We start from the raw sequence: 27,340 nt of genomic DNA on the forward strand, positions 1-27,340 counted from the left end.
TCAGAAGCATTAGGAGTTGTATTGCCATTATGAATAACATTAACACCCATTTCTTCATCAAAGTTTAAAGAAAGAGGAGCAAGAACACGAATAGGAGTAAAAACATCACATGTTTTATGCAACTTATGATTTGGAGATGTTGGTTGAACATATTGCTTAGGAGAAAAGGGAATCATGTCAACTGTTGGAGTCTGAGTAGACTGATTATTTTGAGGGATGGCTTCAAGAGCTTGAACACGACGTCTTCATCGGTTCTCTCTCGCACAACGATTATGTTGAGTCTTAGTTGAAGGCTGAGAAGGAGGAGGAATATTTTAAGAAGTAGGAATGGTTTTCTCCTTTATAGTGGAAGGTTTAGGTTGAGGTATTTTTGGTTGAACAATGGGAGAGGCAAGCCTCTTCTCTCGATAAGAGGAAGGAGGTGGAACTACGCCATAGAAAGGAGGAATATTAGGTGTAGGAAGGAAACCAAGTCCACCATGAGGAGGAGGTATAGGTCTAACCTTAGGAAGAATATTGGTGTTCCCCTTAAGAGAAGGTAAAGTCACACCCATAGGAGTAGGTGGACAATTTTCCTTAGGAGGGAGATTAGTTCTATCCGAGAGGGGAAGAACATCATCTTGAAGAATAATAGGAATGTCAAGTGTTGGATATCAAGGTTGACTTAAGGATAAGATCATATTGTTCTTCCATTTTTGATAAGATTGAAAAAGAGCATCGCTCCTTGATGGAGGAGATTGAAATTGTTTAGGCCAAAAGAGATCAATAGGAACACTGGAGCTTCTTTCAGATGGACAAAATAAGCTATGGTTCATGGTTATGATTTCTCTATTGTGAGGAAATTTAAGGCACTTGTGGATTGGAGAAGCAATAGCCTTCATGGAAGATAGCCAAGGATAGGCCAACTTCACACAGAATTTCTCAGAGGAAGGTATGATAACAAAGTCAACATCCATGGATTGAGTATGGGCTTCGACAGGAAGGGTGATGGAACCAATGGTAGGACAAGAGAAGCCATCAAATAACTTCACAACTACATTAGAAGCATCATATAATGGTTTATGCAATCGTAAAGTGAAAAGATACTCTTCAGTTATGACATTAACCATGCAAGAGGGATCAATCAGGGCACCCTGATAAGGGATATCCTTAACCTTTGCAACTATTTATAAAGGGCCATCAGGTGCTCTAATGGTCTCGCTAGGGTCAAATGTAATAAAAGGATCCTTAGGCGTATCTTGTGTTTCTACCATATTAACCAAGTTTGGAGTCATACAGATGAATGTTTCAAAAGAGAGAGAATTAGGCACAATCCCAATAACATTAGAGGTATGAGATGGCAAGGGATCAATAAAAATATTAATATTTCAATTAGGATGAGCAACTGATTTATTCCCTTTATTATTCACACCTGCCATAGATATAGTATTATTATCAATCAAGTCTTGAACCTTATGTTTCAATGCAAGACATTTCTCAGTATCATGACCAGGTTGACGATGAAATTGGCAAAATGAATTGTTTACAAAATGAGGAGATGCAAGTTTGGAAGGATCAACTTGTTTTATAGCAGGAAGTTTGATAACATTTCTATGCAATAACTGAGACATAATACTATGCAAAGACTCATTCAAAGGAGTAAATTGTCTTTCTCTTTGGAAAAATTTAGAAATAGGAGGCACACCTATTGTAGCATTCACATGGTCGTTGTTGATTGGATCATTGAACTTGATGAAGTTTTTCGTTGGTTTGAACTTCACAAGCGATTGTTGAACACTCTCCCCCTTATCACTTAGAGCCATAGGATTGGATTGCTCCATTTGACTTACAACCAGTTGATAATTGTGGAGTGTTGCGCACAACTTTGGAAAGGAAGTAAACTCAGGCAAAATAATCTTTTCCTTGATATCTTTTTATAAATTAGAAATGAAAATTCTTTGAATATCATTATCAGGCACATGAAAAGAAATTTGAGCACACAAATGCTTATATCTACCAATGAAATCAATCACTTTCTCTTTAACACATTGTTTACAGTGCATTAAATCAGTCAAAGTGATTTTAGGACCAATGTCGTTTTGAAATTATTGGATGAAACCATTTGCTAGTTTTTGAAAGGAAGTGATAGAATGTGAAGGTAGAGAGCAATACCATTGTAATTCAATCAATCGTTGATCATAAGAAAAATCAGTACACAAGGTTTGAAATGTTTTGACATGCATAAGAGGATCACCTTTACCATTATAGAGTTTCAATTGAGGGATCTCAACATGTTTAGGTGGCACGACTTTGACAATATCAAGAGAAAGTGGGCTCACAACATCAAAGATGGGCACACTAAACTTAGAATGACTCATGGAACCAATTTGTTGTTGCAAGGAAGACATAGTTTGGGCAAGATTGTTGATGGTCATTTCAGTAGAAGAATTTATGTTAGACATAGGTGATTGAGAAGGTGGTGTGATGTTGTTGAAAGAAGGCATTGACTGAGAATAAGGTGGTGGAACACTATGATAAGTAGGCATTGGTGATGATTGGGTAGGAAAAGAGACACTTAAAGGAGGGATAAAGTTGTTGAAGGAATTGCCCCCTTGTGTCACACTGATTGGTTGAGGAATAATAGGAATACTCATGGAAGACATAGGTAACGATGGAGGATTAAATGAAGAAGAGGGATTGCCCCCATGACCTATGGTTGTAGGAATGACATTTTGAGTTGAAGTAGCCATGATGTTGGATGTGAAAGTAGGAATACTAGTAATAAGATTGGTCAAAGGAATAGAGGAATTGACTTGTGTTGAAGGTTGTGAGTAACCTAGGGTTTCAGCACAACTCTTGATAGGAATGACATTAAAATCAACAATATGTGCAATTCCACACAATATATCAATTCCATTCTTATCAATTTGAAGCATGCACTTAAGACCTTCAATTAATGGAAGAGCTTCACTATTAGGGTATTCTTGGGACATCCATTGTTGAAAGCTATCAAATTGATTGTCCAATGTAGAAAGTTGATCTAAAGAAACTCTAGATAGAGCTTCTTCTTCATCATGAGATCCATCAATGGGGTGAATAGGCACATGATTAGGATGGGAAGAATTAGTATGATCCTCATTAAAGAAGTCACCCAAATTAGGTCCCATCTCCTCGGTAATTAAACCTCGGGAAGCCTTAATTCTAATGCTTCATCTAACGGGGATAGGATAGGTAGGACTAATAGTGGTAAAACTCATGCACTAGAGGAAAAATTTGAATTTTGAATTGTAGGACAAAGCTTGCAAAAATTGAGTAATGCAAAATTTAAGAAAATAATGATTACACAATTTGAACTTTGTTGGGGGAAGAGGATGACACAATTTCTAAAAATGAAAGGAAATTGGAATTTTAAAATTAGGGCCAAGGAAACCACTTAATTTTAAAATTAGAATTTTTAAAATCAGGGCAGACTATAATTAACCCCTTAAATTTAAAAAAATTCTTGAAAGTTGAAATATTGAATTTTGAAGGTATTTACGATTCTAGAGGGTTCAAAAATTGATAAAATCAGCCAATCTTCTTGATTTAGGCTATTAAATATAGTCATAACAGTTTCCCAGAATTTTGGAAAAAAAGCCATGGACCGTGGCGGGAATGCACATGGTTCGACTAACTTTTTTCAAAATTTTTAGGGATGGATATTATGATGATTTTAAAGCTACAGGGATGATTACTAAGGGCATGAAATTTTATAGGGACCGCAACATATCAGATAAAGCAACGGAGAAGTTCCCAGTCACGGATGATGAGAGGAGAAAGATGGTGAAAATCGACAATTCCTACCATGCCCCAAAGAGGATATGCAGGCCATGGAGGTTTGTTTTAGTTGCTTCTATCGCCTACATTACTTTGGATGGTAGGTTTACTAGAGCCTATGGTCATCACTTTGTCCTGCTCAACCATTTCCGCCATGGGTAAAAGGTGAGCTTGCCTTATTACCTAGCCTATTCTATGGACCATACTATCAAGGAGGTTTAGAAAGATCCCAAAGGTGATCATGCCCTCCACCAGGGGCTTATGGTTCTGGTTTATAAAATACTTAAGGGGAAATGCATTGAAAAGCCTATTAAAGGCAAAAATGCAAGAGATGAGACTATGGAGAGTGAAGCCAGTGGATTCAACTTTGATTTGGAGACTGAGGGAGATTCGGAAGAGACTAGCAAAAAAGGGAGGAATAAGGCTAAGAGGAAAAGGATTGTGGTGGATTCAAACATTTTGGAGTTTGAAACTAAATCCTTTGAGAAAAAAATTATTAAAAAAAAGAAAGGGAAAGCAATTGGAAAGCAGATTCAGAAGAAGAACACTAAAAAGGGAAATAATAAAGACATCAGCCATGTTCTGGTTGATTCTAAGGAGGAAGTTGAGGAGAACAAGAAGGATGAGGGTCAGGATAAAGAGGGGGAGGAAAACCCGGTGATGGGCAACATTGAGGGTTTGAACACCATAAATCTACAAAAGGAGGATAAAGGGGATAAAAGTGGTATCGGTGATTATGATACTATAAAAGCTTTCTGTGATACCATCGGAACCATGGTGAAGGATATTAACAGTTTGAAAACTAATATGATGGCTATTACAAGAGTGACGGTTGGTGATAAACCCTTGGCGGAACATGTTAAGGAACTGGTTGTTGTACTTCACAATGCGGAAGCAATTGAATGTATGGTGGGTAAAATCATAGCAACGGAAAAAAAGGTCAATGAGATGGAAGATAACAAGGAGATTAAAGGAATAGAAAATAAAATGAACAATTTGGGTAGCAGAATTGACAGACTCGAACTCAATGTTAAGAAGATTGTAGAACAAAATTTTTAGATCCTCAAAGCTTCGGTGGATAACATGAACATCCTGATCAATAGATTTGAGAACAATGCAGAGAAGGATGGTGACAAAGATCAACCAAACAAGAAGGGTCATCAAAAGAGGACCAGAGCTAATACAAGGACCAAGGGTGACATCAAAGGTCGTGAGCTGGAGGAATTAAAGACCTCGATGAACAACATGAAACAAATGGTTGTCCATGCCGAGGATATCATGAAATGTATTTAGGTCTCTGTCTTTGTTTCTGCAGGGGTTCTAGGTTCTGTCTTTTTGTTGTCGTTGTGTTGTCCTTACGCTGTCTGTTTCTGGTTTTTTATGTTATGTAAGTTGATCCCCTTTTTGTTCGGGTGGGATCTTTCTGCTTTTTGAAGTGATCAAGCATGTTTCTTTCATATTCTTTTGATCTTCTGGCTTGTACAAGGTCCGGGTACCTTTCAAATACCTACTTTTACTTAATCAAAACAACAAACATAGTTGAAGAATTATTAAACAATGAGATAATGCATGTTAAAAGTATACTTAGACCATAAAAGGAAAATAGACAGAAAGAATGTGTACTCATAACTTCTATTTTTGTATTCTTTTATATATGCAAATACATGCATACATGTGTTACACCTTCTTTACTTGAAACTTATTTAATTTATATTGAAAATGAAAAGATTGTTTACTTGAAAAATAGAATTTTACATTTAGTTTTTGAAACTATGATTGCTTGTGAATGGAAGTGCATGTCATATAAGTTCAAAGATGTAGAATGAAAGGAAATAGGTGTGCTAGATGAATGAATATGTCAGTCATGTGTTTTGGGGAAAGTTTACCTTCCGGGACAGTGCAAAATATGGGGTTTTATGGAGTATAGTTTGCTTTTCCAAACTATTTTTATTGCTATGCATGGAATTATACTCGGTTGAGTAACTTATTGACCATTGGAATAGATGGACATATTTATGACTCTCTACTATATCCTTGAGTTGATCTTGCTTGTTTCTTAAATGAGTTAGAATAATAGAAAATGCATTTATCATTCTAGGCACGCACCAAGATTCCATCTTGCATGTCGAATTATTTATATTAAGCAATTCATGTAGGGTCGAGTATTATTAATTGATTAAAAATTCTGGGGAAGTGTATGCTTCAAGGTTGGGAGGAAAAAGAACCTGGACCTTGTTCTCGTCTTCAAACAAAGGACCGTATTGAAGATGGCTTTTGGATTGAAAATCAAATGACGTATCTTATCTCATTATTGTGTATTATCTTGTATTTGTCTAAATTGTTAGCTTAAGGCAATAGAATGCCTAAGTCTTGTAATGTAATTAAAAATGATGTGTTTGCAATATGGAATATTGTAAAAGAATACTCATTTTGTAAGATTACTTATTTATATCTATTTATTTGATATAGACTTTTTAAATCAACTTTGAACTCACAAATTAAATGACTTGACTATTATGGCATTATGTGATTATGGAATGCTTCGAGAGAACTAATGAATTTATTGAAAGAATTATAGATTTGTTTGAAGTTAAAGAGTTTTTGTTCTTTATATTGAAGTTAGAGTGCTTACGTCTTTACATTTTGGTATCAGAGCTTTAGGTTTATAACACTAGGGCCTATGACCATTATGATAAATAAACATTCCTTGATGTAGGAATTATTGATTTGCAATGGGTTCTAGAAACACTAGAGTTGGGTCAAGTAATGGGAGTGATAGATTTGATCAGATTTTGAATCTTCTGAATCAACAGGGTGCTAGAATGGATGGAATTGAACAGGAAGTTTGAAGGGTTGGTGAGATTCAAAATGAACAGTCTCGACAGGATGAGCAACTTAGAGTTGAAATTCCAAGGGGTGAGGAACAACTAGATCATCGAACTAGGATTGAAGGGGAGCTAGCAAAATATTTGAAAAGGATAGCCCCACCCAATTTTAATGGTAAGACCATCAGTGATGGCATTGAAGCTTGGGTAATCGAGATGGAGAAATATTTTGAGCTCCATAACATGTCAAATGAAACTAAAGTAGTATGGGATGCTTATCAACTTACTAGAGAAGCTCTGACATGGTGGGACAATGAAAAATCAGAGAAGAAGTTGCAAACTGATGATATCACTTGGGAACTATTTCTACAGTCTTGCAGAAAGAGGTGGCTTCCTCGGTTATTCTTCAATAGGAAGATGACAGAGTTCTGAAATCTGACGCAAGGTGATATGACAGTTACACAATACTGGGAGAAATTCACCAATCTCCTAAAGCATGTACCGCAGTTCCAAATGGATGAACGATTCTGCATTCAGAATTTCATCTTAGGTTTGAGGACTCACATTGGAGTTGAAGTGGATATTCACAATCCATTGACTATGAATGAAGTTTTTGAGAAATCTACTAACCAAGAACAGAAGTTGGAACAGTTAGCCAATTTCAGGAAGAATGTGAATACTAAACTAGGTTTTGGGAACAAGAATTTCCAAAACAATGATAATCATAAGGGCAACATCAATCGACAGATAAGGAATCTGAAAAGAGGAGCTAACTCTCAGGAAAAAGGAGTAAATCAGGGTGGAAACAAGAAAGTGAATAATAACACCAACTTCTCTAATTCTAATACCAGGTAAAACTTTGATAGGAACAAGTTAGGTGGACACCTAGGGCCTAGAGATGGATGTTATAATTGTGGGGGAAATCATTATGCTACCAATTTCCCACAACGTTCCACATCTCAAAGACGAGAAAATTAGCAAGGAGCATCGCAGCATCAGATTCATGCAACGGTTGACAACCATTAGGCAGACTTTCAGGCTTCACCTATCCAGATGACGGGTAAGCTTTTTGGTCAATCAGTTTCTATTTGATAGATATAGGAGATAATGATTGCTTTATTGATCCTAAAGTAGTTTATAAATTACCTATTAGACCTGGTTATGTGTCACATGCATGGATGGTTCAGTATGGGAATCGAGCAGAGAAGAGGGTAGATTCATGTGTATTTTGCAGTGATTTAGAGCTTCCTAATTTCCAAATTTTGGTTAATCTATATGTAGCACCACTGAGATCATATGATGTGATCTTAGGTATTAATTGTTTAACTGATCATAAAGTTGTAGTAAACTGTGAGGACAAAGTTGTTAGTTGCTTAGATGATTATGGGACTCCGATTGAGATTCATGGGTCTCAAAAGCCTCTTGAATTGAGACACGTCTCAGCTATGCAACTCAAGAAAGCACAAAGAAAGGGATATTCCATTTTTTCTATATTTGTAAGTGATTTGGATAATGCCAAGAAGAGTCCTAAGGATTATCTAGTTCTCATAGAGTTCTTAGATGTTTTTCCGGAAGATCTTACAAAGTTACCACCTAAGAGAGAATTTGACTTCTCTATTGAACTCTTACCTGGAACCGAGCCACAATCCAAGGCTCCTTACAGAATGACTACCATAGAACTATATGATCTCAAGGATCAATTATAGGAGTTTCTTAAGAAGGGTTTCATAAGACCAAGTGTATCTTTGTGGGGTGCTCCAGTAATCTTCATGAAGAAGGATGGAACCTTGAGACTATGTATTGATTATAGGATGTTGAACAAGGTGACCATTAAGTGAAGGTATCCTTTGCCTAGGATATATGAGTTATTTGATCAGATGAGGGGTGCTACAGTATTCTCTAAGATCGACCTTAGATCAGAATACCACCAGTTGAGGATTAAGGAAGAGGATATTCCTAGAACAGCATTTCGAACTCGATATGGGCATTACGAGTTCACAGTAGTACCTTTTGGTCTAACAAATGCCCCAGCAACGTTCATGAACCTTATGAACAATATATTTAGAGATTAATTGGATGATTTTGTGCTTATATTCATTGATGATATTTTGATTTATTCCAAGACCAAAGAGGAACATAAGAAGCACTTGAGAATAGTCTTGCAACAGCTAAGAGATCAAAAGCTTTTTGGTAAGTTTTCGAAGTGTGCTTTATTTCAGGAAAAGGTACACTATTTAGACCATGTCAAATCTGCAGAGGGAATTTATGTTGATCCTGCAAAGATAGAAGCAATAGTATATTGGCCAACACCACAGAGTGTTACAGAGGTTCGAAGTTTTATGGGTCTTGCAGGATATTACAGGAAGTATGTGGAAGGATTTTCTAGGATAGCAACACCTACTACTTCACTTCAGAAGAAGGGAAATAAATTTGAATGGACTGAGAAGTGCAAAGAGGCATTTCAAATTTTGAAGCAGAAGTTGACATCTGCACCAGTCTTGACTATAACGGATCCTAATGGACACTTCACAGTGATTACAGATGCCTCAGGTGAAGGTGTAGGAGCAGTGTTGATGCAAGAAAGAAAAGTGGTTGCTTTTGAGTCTAAAAAATTTAAGCAATATGAATTGAACTATGCACCGCATGACTTGGAGAGTTTGGCTATTGTTCATGCATTAAAAATGTGGAGGCATTACCTCCTAGGGAATCCATTTGAGTTGAAGACAAATCATTTAGGACTGAAGTACATCTTTACACAACATAACCTTAATGCAAGACAGAGAAGGTGGCTTGAGTTCCTAAGTGAGTACGATTTTGGTATTGAATATATCAAGGGAAAGGAAAACAGAGTAGAAGATGCTCTTAGCTGAAGAAGACATCTATCTGGTTACAACAAGGTCAAATTTGAAGCAACAATTGTTGCAAAATCTTCCTAAAGATGAACATTATGAAAGGGTCAAACAAACATTGGGGGTAGATGCTTCAGATCATCGATTTGATGGATATGTGTTGGAACTTGATGGTATTTTGAGATACCAAAGGAGAATGTATATTCCTGAAGGCAGAGACTTAAGGAAGTTGATCTTGCATTAGGTGCACAATACGCCTTACTCAGGGCATCCTGGAGTAACGAAGATGGTAGCAGAGTTGAGAACTTTGTATTTTTGGCCTAAAATCAGGAAAAATGTGATAGAGTATGTGGCACAATGTTTGGAATGCTAGCGAGTGAAAGTTGAGCATGTTCATCCAGTAGGACTTTTATTTCAACATGGCATACCTGAGTATAAGTGGCAAGTAATCAGTATGGATTTTATCCAAGGATTACCTTTAAGCAAGAACAAACATGATACCATCTTAGTAGTTGTTGATAAGTTGACAAAAGTTGCACATTTCACACCTGGGAATCTCAAGGATGAATCATTTACTCTTGTGAAGAAATTTGTGCAAGAGATATTCAGATTGCATGACCAGAAACCATTGTATTAGATAGGGATACCAAGATGACGTCTAGGTTTTGGATGACACTGAATGCAGATTTGGGAACTAGATTGAATTTCAGTTTGGCATATCATCCTCAGACAGATGGCCAAACGGAAAGGGTTATTCAAGTAGTGGAGGATCTTCTACAGATGTACTGCATGGATCAACAGTACAAGTGGGAGGAATTTTTGCCATTGGTTGAGTTTTCTTATAACAACTCATTTCATGCATATTTAGGGATGGCACCTTTTGAGGCACTTTATGGATGAAAGTGTCGCAGAACCATTAGTTGGGACAGAATGAAAGATAGGATCATCATTGGTCTTGATTTTCTCAAGGAAATGGATGAGTAGATGAAGTTGATCAAGAGTAGGTTAAAAGAGGCAACCGATAGACAAATGAGCTATGTTGATAGAAACAAAACTTTCAGACAGTTTGTTGTTGGAGATAAAGTCTTTTTGAGGGTTAAGCCTCATAAGAGCTCTATCTCATTTGGAAAATCATCAAAGTTGGCACCAAGATATGTGGGACCCTTGGATGTGTTGGAAGGCATTAATCCAATTGCTTATAGATTAGATTTACCACCTCCTCTAGCTCGAATTCATAATGTTTTCCATGTTTCTTTGTTGAAATCATATCATCTTGATGCATCTCATATTCTTGATTGGCGATCTTTACAAGTACAAGATCCAGGGGTGGTGCTAGTGGAGCCCATCCGAAGCCTAGATCAGTGTAGCGTTAAGCTACATAGCAGAGATTTTACTTAGTATAAGGTCCAGTGGGACCAGTATTCTGAGAATACTACTACATGGGAGGATTTTGAGATGATTGACCGTCAATTTCCTCATTTACTTTCATAGATTAGTATTTTCTGATTGCATGAGATACAGTGATACTTTGATTTTGATTCACATGTTGTGAACTTGGATAGCATGGATGTTATTGTTTTTTATTATGTTTTGATTTGAGACTATGATGTGTGGTTATTATTTCATGATGTTTGAGATACTATTTTCTTATGTTGGATTAATAAGACATCGGGACGATGTCTCTTCCAAGTGGGGAAGGATGTCATGTACCGTTTTTATCTATATTTATTGCAATTATTAAATTAGGAAAATGATATATATTTTATGTTTATGAGGATGAAATTGAAATAGAAATGAAATTGAGATTGAAATTGGATTTGAAATGAAATAAAAATTTAAATGCAAATGAATGATTTAAATTATTTTATTGTAAAAATTGGGGATTGTCATTGCTAATGAGCAATCAAGTGCAAGTGAATGCTTTTTGAATTCGATATGGAGATGAAATCTCACACACCACATTAGTTTGTATAGAATGCATCTTGCATAAATGAATCTTTTAAATTGCTCGAAATGGAATGATTTGTTTAAATATGAATGATGTAATCTTACATGGAGAGTTATAATTGATGCCATTGTTTTGAAATATAGATTGATTTTAGTGTTTGTATCAATTATGCGTGCATTTTGATGTTCGTTTATATATATATATACATAAATTTTTAATGTATATAATGTCATTTAGCTCGTATGGTATTGATACTCAAATGATAAGTTATATATATATAATATTTTATAAAGAGATTATATTGTTAATCGAATATCAAATTGCATGTAGTATATTCTACGAATTGATAAACATATATCAATTGCATGAATACATTACATGCAATATTGATAACAAAATATTATATTGATTTAAGGATCGATATTGTTGGCATATGTACAGAGCATGATGACATGTTAATACTGTATGTTGTCATTGATGTCAATATGATGTTGTGAACCAACATATGTGAAAAAGTGAAGCGGTATGCTTGTCCAAGTGAACCGGTATGTCGCAAAGAGAACAAGAGAACCGGTATGATGTTGTGAACCGGAACCGGTATATGGAATGTTTTGTATCAAGGGTACATATGGCATGACTACCGGTTGGTAGTCTCAGTCTTAGGGTTTCCGGTTGAAGTGAGCATTGTAATGGAGGATAGATCGTGTCGCCACGTCAACCTTGTGCGCGTGAAGGATCTTGCATGAAGGAGATTGATCCTATCTACCTCGGGAATGTGTGAAGTCTTTGCAAACGGTGGAGAATGCGTGATGGGTTATCGCCTCCAAGAAGCGGTGAAGAACGAACGATGGAGAATGTCTTGAGATCTATTCAAGACCGTTGTATTCAAATGCAAAGTGTTCAATGGTCAGGATTGAATCGACTAAATTTCTCAACCTAAGTGTTTAGGGTTTAGGGTTTATGCTACCGACCTATCTGTTTCCTATAAGGTCGATGTGGTGTTTCATGCTGAGGTTGTTGGCAAATGTTGTGTGTGTATCTATGTGCAGAGATACATGATTCTTGCCAGACCAATTGAGAGGATTGATACCTGCATAGTGTGTGTGCAGAAGGAAGGAACTAAAGCAGATCTGCATTGGCATTGAATGCTATTACCAGATCATTGCGATACCTGTTGATCTCTAACCACTTCAACAGTTGGAAAATCCCTTAACAAGGTAGCTTTAACCAGCTTGTTGTAAATCCTTTAACAGGGTGACTCAAAGCCATTGAGTTCATAAAATTCTCTAACAAGGTAACCTCTAACAGGGTTTAACCCTTAACCAGGTATGAAGAAAAGCAAGAGGAAGTTGTTAAGAACATACCTAGGTATGTCAAATTCAATCATGATCCAAAGCAGATCATAGGAGACAAAGATGCAGGAATTCTTACAAGAAGAAAGGTCAGAGAAAGATCATGTATGATCTCTGAATTTGAGCCTAAATCATTCAAAGAGGCACATAAAGATGAAGACTAGATCAAGGCAATGGAGGAGGAACTTGACCAGATAGAAAAGAACGGTACATGGTCTTTGGTACCTAGATCGGAGCATAAAAATGTCATTGGAACCAAATGGGTTTTCAGAAATAAGCTAAATGAGGATGGCACAATGGTAAGGAACAAAGCCAGACTAGTATGTAAAGGATATGCCCAAGAAGAAGGAGAGGACTATGGAGAAACCCGTGCTCCAGTAGAAAGATTGGAAGGAGTTCGTATGCTCCTTGCATATGCAGCTTTTAAAGGATTCAAGGTATACCAAATGGATGTAAAATCTGCATTTATAAATGGAATACTTGAAGAGGAGGTGTATATAGAGCAACTAGATGGGTTTGCCCTATCAAAAGACAGTGACATGGTGTGTAGGCTACATAAAGCCTTGTATGGACTGAAGCAGGCACCTAGAGCATGGTATGAACGCTTGCACTCCCATCTTGTGAAGATCGGATTTGAAAGAACAAGTGAAGATAACAATATCTACTTAAAATTAGAAGGAGATTAGATTCTGATCTGTGAAGTATTTGTTGATGACATAATCTTTGGTGGAGATGACAAGATGAGTCATGACTTTGCAGATGAGATGAAAAAGGAGTTTGAGATGTCACTCATAGGGGAGATTAAGTTCTTTATTGGACTGCAGATTCAGCAAATGAAAGATGGAATCTTTATTACTCAGTCCAAGTATGTCAAAGAGGTGTTGAAGACCTTTGGCATCGAAGACAACAAACCGGTTGGTACACCAATGGTGACCGGTTGTAAACTATCAAAAGAGGATGACTTAGCATTGGTAAATGAGAAGGAATACCGATCAATGATTGGTAAGTTGCATTATGTAGTGCATAGCAGACTGGACATTGCACATGCAGTGGGTATTACCGCTCGGTTTCAGCAAAGCCCAAGAGAATCCCACTTAGTAGCAGTCAAGCGGATTCTTGGATATTTGAAGGGAACTATTGACTATGGATTATGGTATCCATACAATGATGATTTCAATCTGAAAGTGTTCACAGATACTGATTGGGCTGGTAATGTGGATGACCGGAAGAGCACAACCGGTGGTGCATTCTTTCTCGGTGGTAGACTGGTCTCATGGATGAGTAAAAAGCAGAGTTGTATCTCTCAGTCTACAACAGAAGTCGAGTATGTTGCAGCTTTTATGAACTGCACCCAAACTATTTGGATGAAACATGTATTGAATGGTTTCAAAGTTCTTGTATCTGAACCGGTAAGCATATTCTGTGACAATACAAGTGCAATTAACATTTCCAAGAATCCGATTTTACATGCTAGAACCAAGCACTTTGAACTCAAGTGTCATTTCTTGAGGGAAAAGATTCAGAACAAAGAGGTGGTATTGGAACATGTTTCCAGTAAGGAGCCGTTAGCAAACATATTCACCAAGCCTCTACCGGAGGTTACCTTTACCTATCTGAGAGGTAAATTAGGGGTGTTGCCCCTTCAAGAGGTAAATTAAAAGTTTATGCTCCACATCAGTCAGGTCTTCCATTGATATATCATTTCAGGATTGATGTGTTGCAGGATGCTACTCCTCAGGGGGAGCACCATAGTGGAACAGGGCAACTTGTGCCTCCACTTTGGCATTGTTGTCAAAGGGGGAGAAGATGTGAAACAGAGAAGATATCTACAACAATAGGGAGAAGATGTGATGCAGAAAGAGAGATATCTTTGTATATTGCCATCAATGCCAAAGGGGGAGATTGTTGGCATATGTACAGAGCATGATGACATGTTAATACTGTATGTTGTCATTGATGTCAATATGATGTTGTGAACCGACATATGTGAAAAAGTGAAGCGGTATGCTTGTCCAAGTGAACCGGTATGTCGCAAAGAGAACAAGAGAACCGGTATATGGAATGTTTTGTATCAAGGGTTCATATGGCATGACTACCGGTTGGTAGTCTGAGTCTCAGGGTTTTCGGTTGAAGTGAGCATTGTAATGGAGGTCAGATCGTGTCGCCACGTCAGCCTTGTGCGCGTGAAGGATCTTGCATGAAGGAGATTGATCCTATCTACCTCGGGAATGTGCGAAGTCTCTGCAAACGGTGGAGAACGCGTGATGGGTTATCGCCTCCAAGAAGCAGTGAAGAACGAACGATGGAGAATGTCTTGAGATCTATTCAAGACCGTTGTATTCAAATGCAAAGTGTTCAATAGTCAGGATTGAACCGACTAAATTTCTCAACCTAAGTGTTTAGGGTTTAGGGTTTATGCTACCGACCTATCTGTTTCCTATAAGGTCGATGTGGTGTTTCATGCTGAGGTTGTTGGCAAATGTTGTGTGTGTATCTATGTGCAGAGATACATGATTCTTGCCAGACCAGTTGAGAGGATTGATACTTGCATAGTGTGTGCAGAAGGAAGGAACTAAAGCAGATTTGCATTGGCATTGAGTGCTATTACCAGATCATTGTGATACCTATTGATCTCTAACCACTTCAATAGTTGGAAAATCCCTTAACAGGGTAGCTTTAACTAGCTTGTTGTAAATCCTTTAATAGGGTGACTCAAAGCCATTGAGTTCATAAAATCCTCTAACAAGGTAACCTCTAACAGGGTTTAACCCTTAACCGGGTATTCTAGCCATCCTTTAACTGGGTGATCCCTAACAGGATCGGTTCCTAACAGAACCTGATGTAATAGTCTTTAACCGGATCTGGCTCCTAACAGAGTGGACTTCTAAAGAGTTCAAAAACAGCTTGTGGGTATTCATCCCCACCGTGGTTTTTCCCAGTTGGGTTTCCACGTGAAAAAATATGTGTCATGTGTGATGCCTCTTTCATGTGATGTTTTGTTATTTCTTGTTTAGTGGTAAATCATTGTATCTCTGATGATAGATTATCTGTTTATGCATAAGGAAAAAGTGGAAATGAGGGAGTAGGTTGTATGGAAAGCTAAGAAGATTGACCAGTTCATGTCTTTCACAGTTGCACTATGTTTAACTTGTAGTAATCTGGTTCGGACCGGTGTTAGGGATTGCCAGTAGTTTACAGTCTGCAATCAAACCAGTTCAGGAAAAAATTTTGTGCCTCTACTAATTCACCCCCCCCCACTCTCAGTACCGGTTTGGTACTCACTGTTCATCATTGAGTTATCAGATATTAATATCGACCATGTTGTGTAAGCAATGTTTCAAACTGCATGTGTTCGAATGAGGAAGGACTGTGTATAACCGAACACTCATACTTATCTGACGTAAACACATACACCACTGCTTTAAAACATTAATGAGCCCTTAGGTGGAGGGCGGCGTGCCTTTTGTATTCAATGGAACTGTTGTTAGTGGCAATCAAAATAAGAAATGAGGAGCGCTCATCCCACAAAGGCAGGAAAAAGGTAGTGCCCAGCCAAGAGAAGAGGAAAATGGTCATTGTTTGATATGTACACAGCTAGGAGGGAAAGAACACGCAACAGAGAAGTTTAGAAAGGGCGATAATATTCCGTGATTTTGCTAGGAGACTCAGAAACGGAGATTTGTATGCAACTGAATAGTGGGAAAAGTACATAATGGAAGGAGGAAAGTGGAAACGATATCAATCCGACAGATCATTTGCTCAATCAACTTAGGATTCGCATATACAGGTAGGCCAAATCGATTTTCTTTGCATTATATCAAATCTTGGTAAAATATTTCATGTAGAATGAAATGTTGTCAAAATTGTATCATAGTTTGTCGAATTTGAATCTCTGTTTTAAGCTGAAGATAGAACCAGCACTATATAAGCTTATTTAAAATAAAGATTATACCTAGAGGAAAACATACCCAGAATACAACTCTTTTAAAAATTATTTTTACTTATTTATTGTTGTACATATTGTTTACTTGTATGCAGTATACGTTGAGGATAAATGCAGTATATATATATCAAGATAATGGGATTCACCATATATGTTGTTATATACATGCTCAAATCTCAATATGAGAAGAGATAACCTGATGAAACATATCAAACTTGTGTTATTCTTTAAAAGAACATGTAGCAAACATACAAGAAACAGAGCAGACTTGGTTAGATTCAAAAAATATATATATATACAACTTACTGTTACTGAAACATATCTAAAACTGATTTCTGTGATTATTATCCATTAGAAAACAACAAACATAGTTGAAGAATTATTAAATCAATGAAATAACGCATGTTAAAAACATACTTAGACCATATAAGGAAAATAGACAGAAAGAAAGTGTACTCATAACTTCTATTTTCTGTATTCTTTTATATATGCAAATACGTGCATACATGTGTTACACCTTCTTTACTTGAAACTTATTTAAATTATGTTGAAAATGAAAAGATTGTTTACTTGAAAAATAGAATTTTACGTTTTGTTGTTTTCAAACTATGAATGCTTGTGAATGGAAGTGCATGTCATAAGTTCAAAGATGTAGAATGAAAGGAAATAGGCATGCTAGATGAATGAATATGCTAGTCATGTGTTTTGGGGAAAGTTTACCTTTCGGGATGGGTGCCGAATATGGGGTTTTAGAGAGTATAGTTTGTTTTTCCAAACTATTTTTATTGCTATGCATGGCATTATACTCGGTCGAGTAACTTATTGACCATTGGAATAGATGGATATATTTATGACTCTACCGTATCCTTGAGTTGATCTTGCTTGTTTCTTAAATGGGTTAGAATAATAGAAAATGCACGTATCATTCTAGGCACGCACCAAGATTCCATCTTGCATGTCGAATTCTTTCTGTTAAGCAATTTGTGCAATGTCGGGTATTCTTAATTGATTAAGAATTCTGGGGAAGCGTATGCTTCAAGGTTGGGCGGAAAAAGCACCTGAACCTTGTTCTCGTCTTCAAACGAAGAACTGTATTGAAGATGGTTTTTGGATTGAAGATCAAATGACATATCTTATCTCATTATTGTATACTATCTTGTATTTGTATAAATTGTTAGCTTAACGCAATAGAATGCCCAAGTCTTGTAATGTAACTAAAAATGATGTGTTTGCAATATGAAATATTGTAAAAGAATACTCATTTTGTAAGATTACTTATGTATATCTATTTATTTGATATAGACTGGTTAAATCAACTTTGAACTCGCAAATTAAATGACTTAAATATTATGCCATTATGTGATTATGGAATGATTCGAGAGAACTAATGAATTTATTAAAGGAATTGTAGATTTGTTTGAAGTTAGAGAGTTTCCATTCTTTATATTGAAGTTAGAGCGTTTACGTCTTTACACGATAAGATGGAGTTGATGCATGGGTGATGATGATCTCAAGGGAGGTCCTAGGAAAGTAGGAAAGGACAAAAGTGTAGGTTGTAGTTTTTGAATGTGTCGCAAAGGAATATATGGTATACATGAGGATCTAGGATCAATAATTGTTGTCAAATTGGAAGGACAGCTCGAGCTAGACTTTTAATGAAGTTGGGAAAATATGATCAAAAGACTCAATAAGTAACTAAAGCAAGTCAACCTAGCAAGTGCAAGACATGCAAAAGATGCCCTAAGAAAAGAGGTACAAACAATGGGACTTTAGAAGCTTGCCCAAATAGTATCTAGGGAAGGAAAGGAAAAGACCATACAACAAATGTTAAGGGCAACACAAAATAGCAATAAGATTGGTTACGTGGATGCTTAGTTGGTAAGGTAATTGGGATTATTAGGAGTAGTTGTGGGTTGGATAACATGCTTACTATGGTCCAAAGGATAAAAGGGTAGAATAACTCAAAAGCAAGGGAAATTTGGACATTTTAGCAAGAAACTTTGGATGATAAAATTATCCTAATAATACTTGAAGTTGATTGTTGTAAACAATTTAAAACCAATAGATAATGCATTAAGAGTGGGTTGTGTAGCCTATTGCAATGTAAAAGCAATGTCTAAAGTCTATTTGAGCACAAACCCAAGGGTGGAAAGAAGGATGCTTAAAGCATTGCACAAAGAAAGAAGGATGCTTAAAGCATTGCACAAAGAAATTAAGTAATGGTTGTTGGATAATGTAACACCAAAGGGAGAGAATTGTTGAACAAATATCAATCTGCAATGGAGCAACTGGTGAAGGTGTTCAATGAAGGTAGCAAGGTTGTCTAAAGAGTGGAAATGGTCCAACTTCAAGGATCAACTAAATAAAATTGATGACAAGGTGCAAAAGAAATTTGATGTACTACAAGAATGATGATGTAGATAGATGAATCCCAAGATGAAGACAAAAGGTAGGTTTAAGGCATGTAGTGCTAAAATGGTAAAGAGTGGCACATGAGTGATTTGGGAGATTACAATAGTAGGAAATATTGTTAATGAGCTCCAATGAAGTATCAAGAAGTTGCGAGGATATAAAGAAGCCAAATTCAATATCAATGATATTCATAACGAATCTATTGGAGAGCAAAGGTGGAAGTCGTGCAATAATGTAGATAAGTGGAAATAGGGAAATATTAAGAGGCACTCTAGCCTAATTTTGAGTTTATCTAGGTTTCTTGGAGGAAGTTCCAATAGGATGATCAAGCTTCCAACTTGAGGTAGTAACATGGTTGTGTTAGAAGGATTTTGGATTCAAGAAGTCCAAGCGTCTAGATTGTAGACAAAGAAAGAAGATTATTTAGGTGAGTTAAGTTCATATATGATAATTGGAGGAGGCGGATAGACAAGGGATCACACTCTAGTCATCATCTGGTACATGTATGTTGGCACTTAACAAAGGAGATTGAAAAATTTCCCAACTCTTAGCCTTATAACTAGAAAAGGCAAAGTAAGGAGCACCAATCTCTTTCCTTAATTCTATTCATATGTTGAGTGTTCTTTGAGGTCATATAACTAGCTAAAAGAGAGGTTGTACCACTCAACCCTTATTTTTTTAGCACTAAGCAAACAAATGTCCTACCAAAGGTATCAATACAAAGGCATCCCTTGCAAACTTGCATCAACAATATATATTATGCTTTATTTTTGTATTTTCTATGTTTTTGTAGATTTGTCTCTAAGCACCATGAGTTTGAGAGTGCACTTTCTCCTAAGTAATCATGATGATTTCCAAGAGTTGTACTTGAAATAGAGATTTGGTATTTACATTATCACAAAATCACAAAGGATTCTTTTAGTTCCCCCTAAGATGGTAATTAATGTCGACAACAATACGATCATGATTCATGATACATAGCCAACAAGTGTCTTTTTTTTGTTTTGTCAATTCTTAACTTATCAATTACTTGCTAAACCAAAACTAATATACAATTATTCAACCTTGTGCCAAGTTATAGGTGTGTGCAAAATGGCAGGCAAGTAAATCATATTGTAAATTTTCAACTGCTGAGAATCAATAAAGATTTGTTTGTTTCTTCCATCATGTCTCCACATTTACATTGTTATGTGTTGTTTTTGCTAAGCTACTTGGTCTGACAATACTTAATTGGACTCTCAAACTTTTCTTGCATCAACAAACATAACCCCCACAATCAACCGCAACAATGAGGCTCTCTTTGCCCCATTAAACTGTCATTTTTACTTTCTCGGTCCAACTTTGAGAAGTAAAGTATGCTTTGGGGTTTTTCATGCACACAGAGTCACCTTCAACAATTATAATAAATCTAAATCATTGTGCTAGAAAATTTCATTTAACTCTCATTATTGGTGCCCAAAGGAGTAAAGATAGAATCTTCCAACCATATTGTCATGTTTGTCTCTAATAATAATTTTGACACCAGCAACACCAAGATTCCCTTACATTGCCCTTCGATGTTTAGTTTCCAATTATCACGAGGATATATTTATTTCACCATGGTCATCTAAATATAGTTGTGGAAAACATAACTTTTGGGGGGATTGGGAAGTGTTACAAAGAAGTATATAGACACTATTAAAGTGAAACACTAATCATATAAAAAATGATGGAAAGGAATCACAACCCAAGGGAAAGTCGCATGCTTAAATCATAACTGCACTTTCAGTCAGAAGCCACAGAAAATGGCATAATAATATGAACAAAATAATTAAATTCACATATCCTAGAGGTATTGCAATCGATAAACTATAATGAATTATAGCAATGGGCTGAAACAAACTCAGGTCCCAATAGAGGGGTAAGAGGCAAATCACCCCAACACAGAAAATAGACTGATTCTGTTTTGCCAAGTTTTAACTCCTGAGACTGATTCTGTTTTTCCATGTTTTAACTCCTGACATTACTCACAAATTTATGATGTTCTACGGTGAACAAACATCAGTGAAAGGCAACTACATAGGATCAAGAAGTGGTGGAATGTTTTCCAGGATACTAGTTCACAGCTTTTATTTAGGGATAATAGCATAAGCTATGAAAATACAAAGTAGAATATAATAAATTCAAATTAACAATGGCAGATACAATTTGAGGTACAATGTAACCAACCCAGAGGTAAATTAATGGTGCTAGACACACAATATTTCCACTTATTAAACTTTGGAATATGCTCTCACCAACAAACTCACCAACAAACTAATATATGGGCCTCTCTTTATCTGCCAAACATATCAACCATATGTTTTAAATAACATTGAACAAAACCAACACCTAGAGAATGACTCCTCAAGAAGCTTTCAAATCATCCAAGCCAACACTTTTCTGCAAAACAAACAAACAAAAATCTCATTAAACATCTATGAAATCGTTATACTAGACATTATCACAATCTTTCTTGTATTGAGATTGGAAATGAAATAACCTACAACATGCAAGCATGCTACATCAGTATCAAAAAGAGGCGAATATGCACACAATTCTCATTACAGATTCCTATTTACGTCGTGTAAAATTTTGTAATACAGAAAGCCAGTTCTGCATTAAATCCAACATGCCAAGATTTGGGCCTAAAACAGCTTACCAAGAATTTATGGTTTTCTTGAAGCAGCAATGGAAAGGATGCACAAAACTTTTCCATGTCCGATGTGATGTCACCAGTACCTCCAATTACTTCCATAAATTTTTTCCTGTCTGGAGCAAGTTTCATGGCCACCTGCCAGGGGAAGGAGTTTGATCAAAGAAGAAAAGTCTTCATACAAACTTGCGTATGTAAGTTTTCATTTAGCTATATTTTCCTGTAACTGCTTTAATCTACAATATCATATATTATTTGTCCTTCCCAAAAGGATTATACCCAAAGGGAAGATACATGCTATTGATGATTAATGCAGTTATATATAAAAGAAAATGCAAAAACCTATGCTACCAGGGTTAATGCAATTGATCTTTATGAAAAGACAAATAAAAGCTTACAGTGAAACTAGTGCTTGCTATCCATCCATGCCATTTCTTCAATGTCTTGTTATAAGAATTTGTACATGCTTCAGTCATTGACCAATCTGGATGCTCAAGTAAGTTGCGAAACAATTCTACCATGAAGTCCATGGCCCTAACAAAGAACATCATGGAACAGAAAATGTCAAAAATTTGAAGCATGCTTTCTATTTTTTGATGTTTACCAAAAAGCTAAGTCTATGATGGGTTTGGAGGAAATAGACTTCTATCATTGTCCAAACTGGATACCCAGGTAAGTTGCGAAAAATTCTACCATGAAGTCCATAGACTTGACAAGAACATCATGAATCATAAATATAAAAAATTTAAAGCATCTTCTCTATTTTCTGACAACGGCATAAAAGCTAAATCTATAATGGGTTTGGTGGAAATAGATATCTGTCATTATCTGATTTGGATTTTTATACAAGTTGTGATAAATTTATACAATGAAGCAGAACATTGTGAAATTATCATTAAATGTATATGATGTAAAAAATTTGAAGCATGTTCACTAGTTTTTGAAAATGCCTGAAAATGTGAGAGGAAAAAACAACTTAAAGATTCAACTCAATATTGATGGAGCTACAAAAGAAAATCCAAGATTAGTAAGAGGTGGATGGATCTGTAAAGATGATGGACAATATTTCTTAACATTTTTTCTCCACATGCAATCGAATACTAATAATAAAGCAGAAACAATTGCTCTATTACACAGACAAGGGATACCTAAGAAAAATGGAAGGAGAAAAGTTTAGGTGGAAGGTGAATCAATGCTAGTTATTCAGGAAAATAATGACAGAAACTCGAAAAAAATGTTCTCATATCAACATAGAGGACAGGAAATAGAGTGACAGCTAGCAGCCAACCGAAGATGGAAAATTCGGGAAAGATGATCTATGCTAATTCTTTTCCTCCACAGCATGGAAAGATTGCATCAAAAGGAAAAGATTGCTCGTCATTAAAAATTGTAAAACTCCAGATCAAAAAGAAAAGACTTTTGTATACAGAAAATCATACTTATAGGAACTGAATGCCTTTAGTATTTGAATTAACCAATAGAGAATGATCAAAGAAGAAGAGTGGGACAAATGAGTGACGAATTACATTAGCTTTTTATCTTCACTTACTTCTCATTGTTGGAATATGCTTCTAACTAAAGAAAGGATATTTCCTATGTAACTCAGGGACGCATCCCCGGCCTGAAAAACCCCCGTCCCAGTCCCAGGGACGTTTCCCTTTTGTCCCCAAAATGTGGGAATTTGCTGGGGACGTCCCAGAAATTGGGGGACATTTGCCCCAGCCGTGGGGGACGTCCCCAATCCGTCTCGGGGATGGCTGGGACATCCCCAATCCGTCCTGGGGACGGCCAGACGTCCCCCATGGCTGGGGCTAGTTAAAAACATTAAAAAAATGTCATTATTTAAAAAAAAAAAATCCTAATGTGGGCCCCAAATTATTTGTCCTAAATCATTCCAATTATTAAAAATTTAAAAGGCAACGATATTAAATTATTAATATAAGTCTTGACTATGCCATATTTCATAATATCGTTGCCTTATATCAAAATTTAATATAATCTGAAGATCAAGACGGGGATAAATTATTAAAGGCAACGATAAATATTTATGTTTCATATCGGGCCATATTTCATGTTTGACTATATGATACATTTAAAACTTTAAAAGGGAATGATATAAATATTTCATCTCTTACCATATGATATTCATATATTTAAAAGGGAAGGATATGCCATACAGACGATAAAAACAATTATTTCCAGCAATAATTGTTTAAGTAGAGTGATCAGGTTTTCAGCAAATCAAACAAGTGCTGGCATATGGACAATGAATTTTCAATTATGAATGCATATTGAGTATTGACAATGAATTCTGAACACAAATGTGGTATTTTAAGGTTCTATAATGTACATATAGCTTGCTTTATCCATGTTTTCATATGAATATAATGTAGATGCTTTCTCTATTTTTCATATGAAAATTTAAATTTTCCTATATATTTTAAATTTTCCCTATATTTTATATAGCCGTCCCCCCACCGGCCCCAAAATTTGCAAAAAAAATTGCCGTCCCGGAAACTTGGGGTAACATAGGATATTTCTCAATAGGTGGAAAAGCAGATATTTAAATATAGCTTTTGAAATTCATTGTAGCATTTCTTTGTCACTAGATTGAACTGTGCAAAGGCCTTGAGGGGCTTTCGCCAAGTGATAGCAGTCACACATGCCCACATATCAAGGTAGTAAATGTGCAGTTCAGTTGATCGGGTTGTTGGATATCATTAAGGTTTTCAATATAAATTGAATGGTGGAGATTTTTTGTTGGGCGAATGGAATGACAAGAAATAAAATATTCATATTCAGAGGCCTTGAGGGGCTTTCGCCAAGTGATAGCAGTCACACATGCCCACATATCAAGGTAGTAAATGTGCAGTTCAGTTGATCAGGTTGTTGGATATCATTAAGGTTTTCAATATAAATTGAATGGTGGAGATTTTTTGTTGGGCGAATGGAATGACAAGAAATAAAATATTCATATTCAGCTCTATTCTGTTATTGGCGCGCTTTTATTGTGAAAGTTCTAAATGTTTATGTATGCATAGCAGGGAAGAGTTTTTCTCCCAATTAGTTAGATGGTTTTCAAAGATAAGATTCATCACTGGAGGCTGACGACTATTCTCCTAAGATAGTATCTCTTTTGTCTAGTCTAGGTTGCTAGGCTTTTGCTTTGTAATAGGGGCATGCTTCTCTTTATTTAGAGACAATCCATATAGTCAGCCTAATTTATTCTTAAATAATGGTACTATTTTTTTTTGATCGGTAATAAGATTGTATTATATTAATATTTAAAATATTACAAAAACAGTAAAGTCTGTGGCTTTTGCCCACTGAAACTTCCAGTTATTACCATCCCAAAAGACCAGACACCCCAATGCCTTGTAGTAACAACATCATGCATCATATGCCATTGTATAAATAGAGAATAGACTAGGTACTGTAAAAAACACTATACATCCTTTGACAATACTACTACAACTACCTTCTGTTGCAACCCTACAGACGAATACTGTAGAGAAAATATATCATATTGTAATGACCAAAAAAGAACCATCTTTCTCCATACCCAAACAAACTAAGGTTTCTTCGCATCTGGTCGTGGCATGCTGAGCCAATAATTCCCTTTCTTGAAATTTTGTTTTCTTTGATTTCCTCTCCACCTCAAGGCCGAACACCTGCTCAACCCGCTCCTTTTAACGAAGGTACTCTTTGATATATTCCCACCCCACTGGAGCCTCTCCACGCTACTTCTCTGTATCTCCATCTGCGCTCCATAATAGAAAAGGCCACAGAGGGGTTCAAACTGTGCCACTTGCATCCATTCCCTGCTCTTGGTGACAAACCCTTCCCCTTGTTGAGCCATCGCCATAAACATTTCCAACCTCCTAACTCTCCTTTTCATTATGATCTTATATCTGCCTCAAGAGAGGCAATTTTCTTAATGGTCATCACCCTTCAATCAAATGGACACATAGATCAAGTCTCTTTGTTCGCTTTTGTATAAAACAGACAACTGTCTTAATAAGTCTTTAAACCACACGCCTCTTGACTAGTCTTCTAATCGCATTCTAAACTTTGCCTTTTGTTTATTAGATCGGGTTCTTTCATAGCAACATACCTCTTACGCAATCGCTGCTTCTCTTGTCCTAATCGCTGCTTATAATTCATTAATTGCACCATCTTTTCATAAACTTTAATTGCTCCATTTAGTGTGAATCGCACCTTTTGGCAAACCACACATTATGTAATCATTAATTATTGTTTTAGTTACCATGCTGTTTACAGGTAATTATTCTTCCTTTGTTGATTGCTGCATTAACATATACTGTTTTTATTATTGTTTGCTGTGAACAATTGCTTGCCTCTAAGAAGTCTTTAGCGCTGCTTCATTGTCGCAAAATCTCTTGCAACAACTCTTCTTTATCACTGGTCTGAAATCCACCATGGTAACAAGTCTGAACACATTATAACTTTGTGCCATTAACTTCTAATCCGTAGGACATCTGCCACTGATTTGGAGAATACTTCAATATACCGTAATCAATGATGTCAATCATCTTATAAAATAACCTGTGATATCATGTGTGTCTGTATGAAACGTCCTTGGACTTGATTGATACCCCTTTTCTTGAAAACTGTATTAGTGAACGAATGGGGTTATTAGAGATACCTCTGTCTCTATCAACAGTCGAGTATAAGCCGCCATTATGTATTTGGAAAGATGTCATTTGGTGGAAGCTACTAAATTTATCTGGTGCAAGGAAAGAAATTTGCAATGATTTCTTTAACCAAAACAAATTAATAGAGGAAACTAAGAAAACAAAATTATCTCATTTTTCGAATTTTGAATCTCAAGATTGACAACAGAAAGTGCAATAATTGTAAGTTAATGTTGGTTCAGCACAAGAGCAAAGACTGAAGTTTGCAATCATCCTATGTATTCATTCAAAAAGCCAGCAGCATGAAGTTCAAAACCCTCAAAACCTGAGGTAAGAACAATAGCTTCTTGTGAAACATACAGCTTGCATATACAACTTGGATCATATGTAATTTTTTGTATACCATGCCCATGCTAGCAAAGCAATCAAGCAACTGGGATTTTCAATATCTCAAAGAGCTTCAGTAAGACAGATTTCAAAACTTGGGGCTCTAGACATGAAATCCAAAGGCCAGTCTAATACATTGGCATGCTAAAAATCTGGTCAAGGAGTTGTTATCAAACATCTTGTAGGTTTACTATCGTCCCAATTAGGGATATCACTTCGTCCAAACTTCAGGCTCCTTTGCAATCGCAAGTAAATAAAGCATACATTTAAAAAAAAAAAAGGTTTTTCTTCCCAAAAGTACCTACCCACATAACTAATTCAAAGCATTAAAGGAGGATACTGCATTGCAAGTAATCAATTTTTCAAGGGTAAACATAACTAAAAATGTGTTACAGTATTACTTCAGTAAAAACAGAGGACCCACATGTAAGAAGGAAAGAAGTCATATTGATTCTCACAAATAACAAAAGGTTGTAAATAGGAATGCGAAGAAAAAGAAG

The 27,340-nt window shown here is 36.2% G+C and overlaps 2 protein-coding genes across 3 annotated transcripts in view; one reads left to right on the plus strand and one right to left on the minus strand.

The window, feature by feature from the left end:
- Positions 1-7,133: 7,133 nt before the first annotated feature.
- On the plus strand, positions 7,134-8,326 carry LOC131060195 (uncharacterized). The gene is made up of 2 exons (XM_057993341.2): positions 7,134-7,471; positions 7,702-8,326. The coding sequence occupies exons 1-2, from the start codon at positions 7,134-7,136 to the stop codon at positions 8,324-8,326; spliced, it is 963 nt and encodes a 320-aa protein (XP_057849324.2).
- A 12,630-nt stretch (positions 8,327-20,956) lies between these two features.
- Positions 20,957-27,340, minus strand: part of LOC131060168 (glycolipid transfer protein 1) — a 60,424-nt gene continuing 54,040 nt past the window's right edge. For both annotated transcript variants that reach the window (XM_057993297.2, XM_057993298.1), the window contains exons 4-6: positions 22,197-22,332; positions 21,805-21,936; positions 20,957-21,545 (exon numbers count right to left, since the gene is read on the minus strand). In XM_057993297.2, the coding sequence (XP_057849280.1) occupies positions 21,510-21,545; positions 21,805-21,936; positions 22,197-22,332 (304 nt within the window). In that variant the 3' untranslated portion in view covers positions 20,957-21,509. The remainder of the gene's footprint in view (positions 21,546-21,804; positions 21,937-22,196; positions 22,333-27,340) is intronic.

This window comes from Cryptomeria japonica, chromosome 7 (genome assembly GCF_030272615.1).
Source record: "Cryptomeria japonica chromosome 7, Sugi_1.0, whole genome shotgun sequence".
In the NCBI taxonomy this organism is placed as follows: domain Eukaryota; kingdom Viridiplantae; phylum Streptophyta; class Pinopsida; order Cupressales; family Cupressaceae; genus Cryptomeria; species Cryptomeria japonica.

Coding starts and splice junctions, on each gene's coding strand:
- LOC131060195 (XM_057993341.2), top strand. CDS start 7,134: ATGGATGAACGATTCTGCATTCAGAATTTCATCTTAGGTTTGAGGACT. Junction 7,472..7,701: donor TTCTCTAATTCTAATACCAG/GTAAAACTTTGA, acceptor TTGGTCAATCAG/TTTCTATTTGATAGATATAG.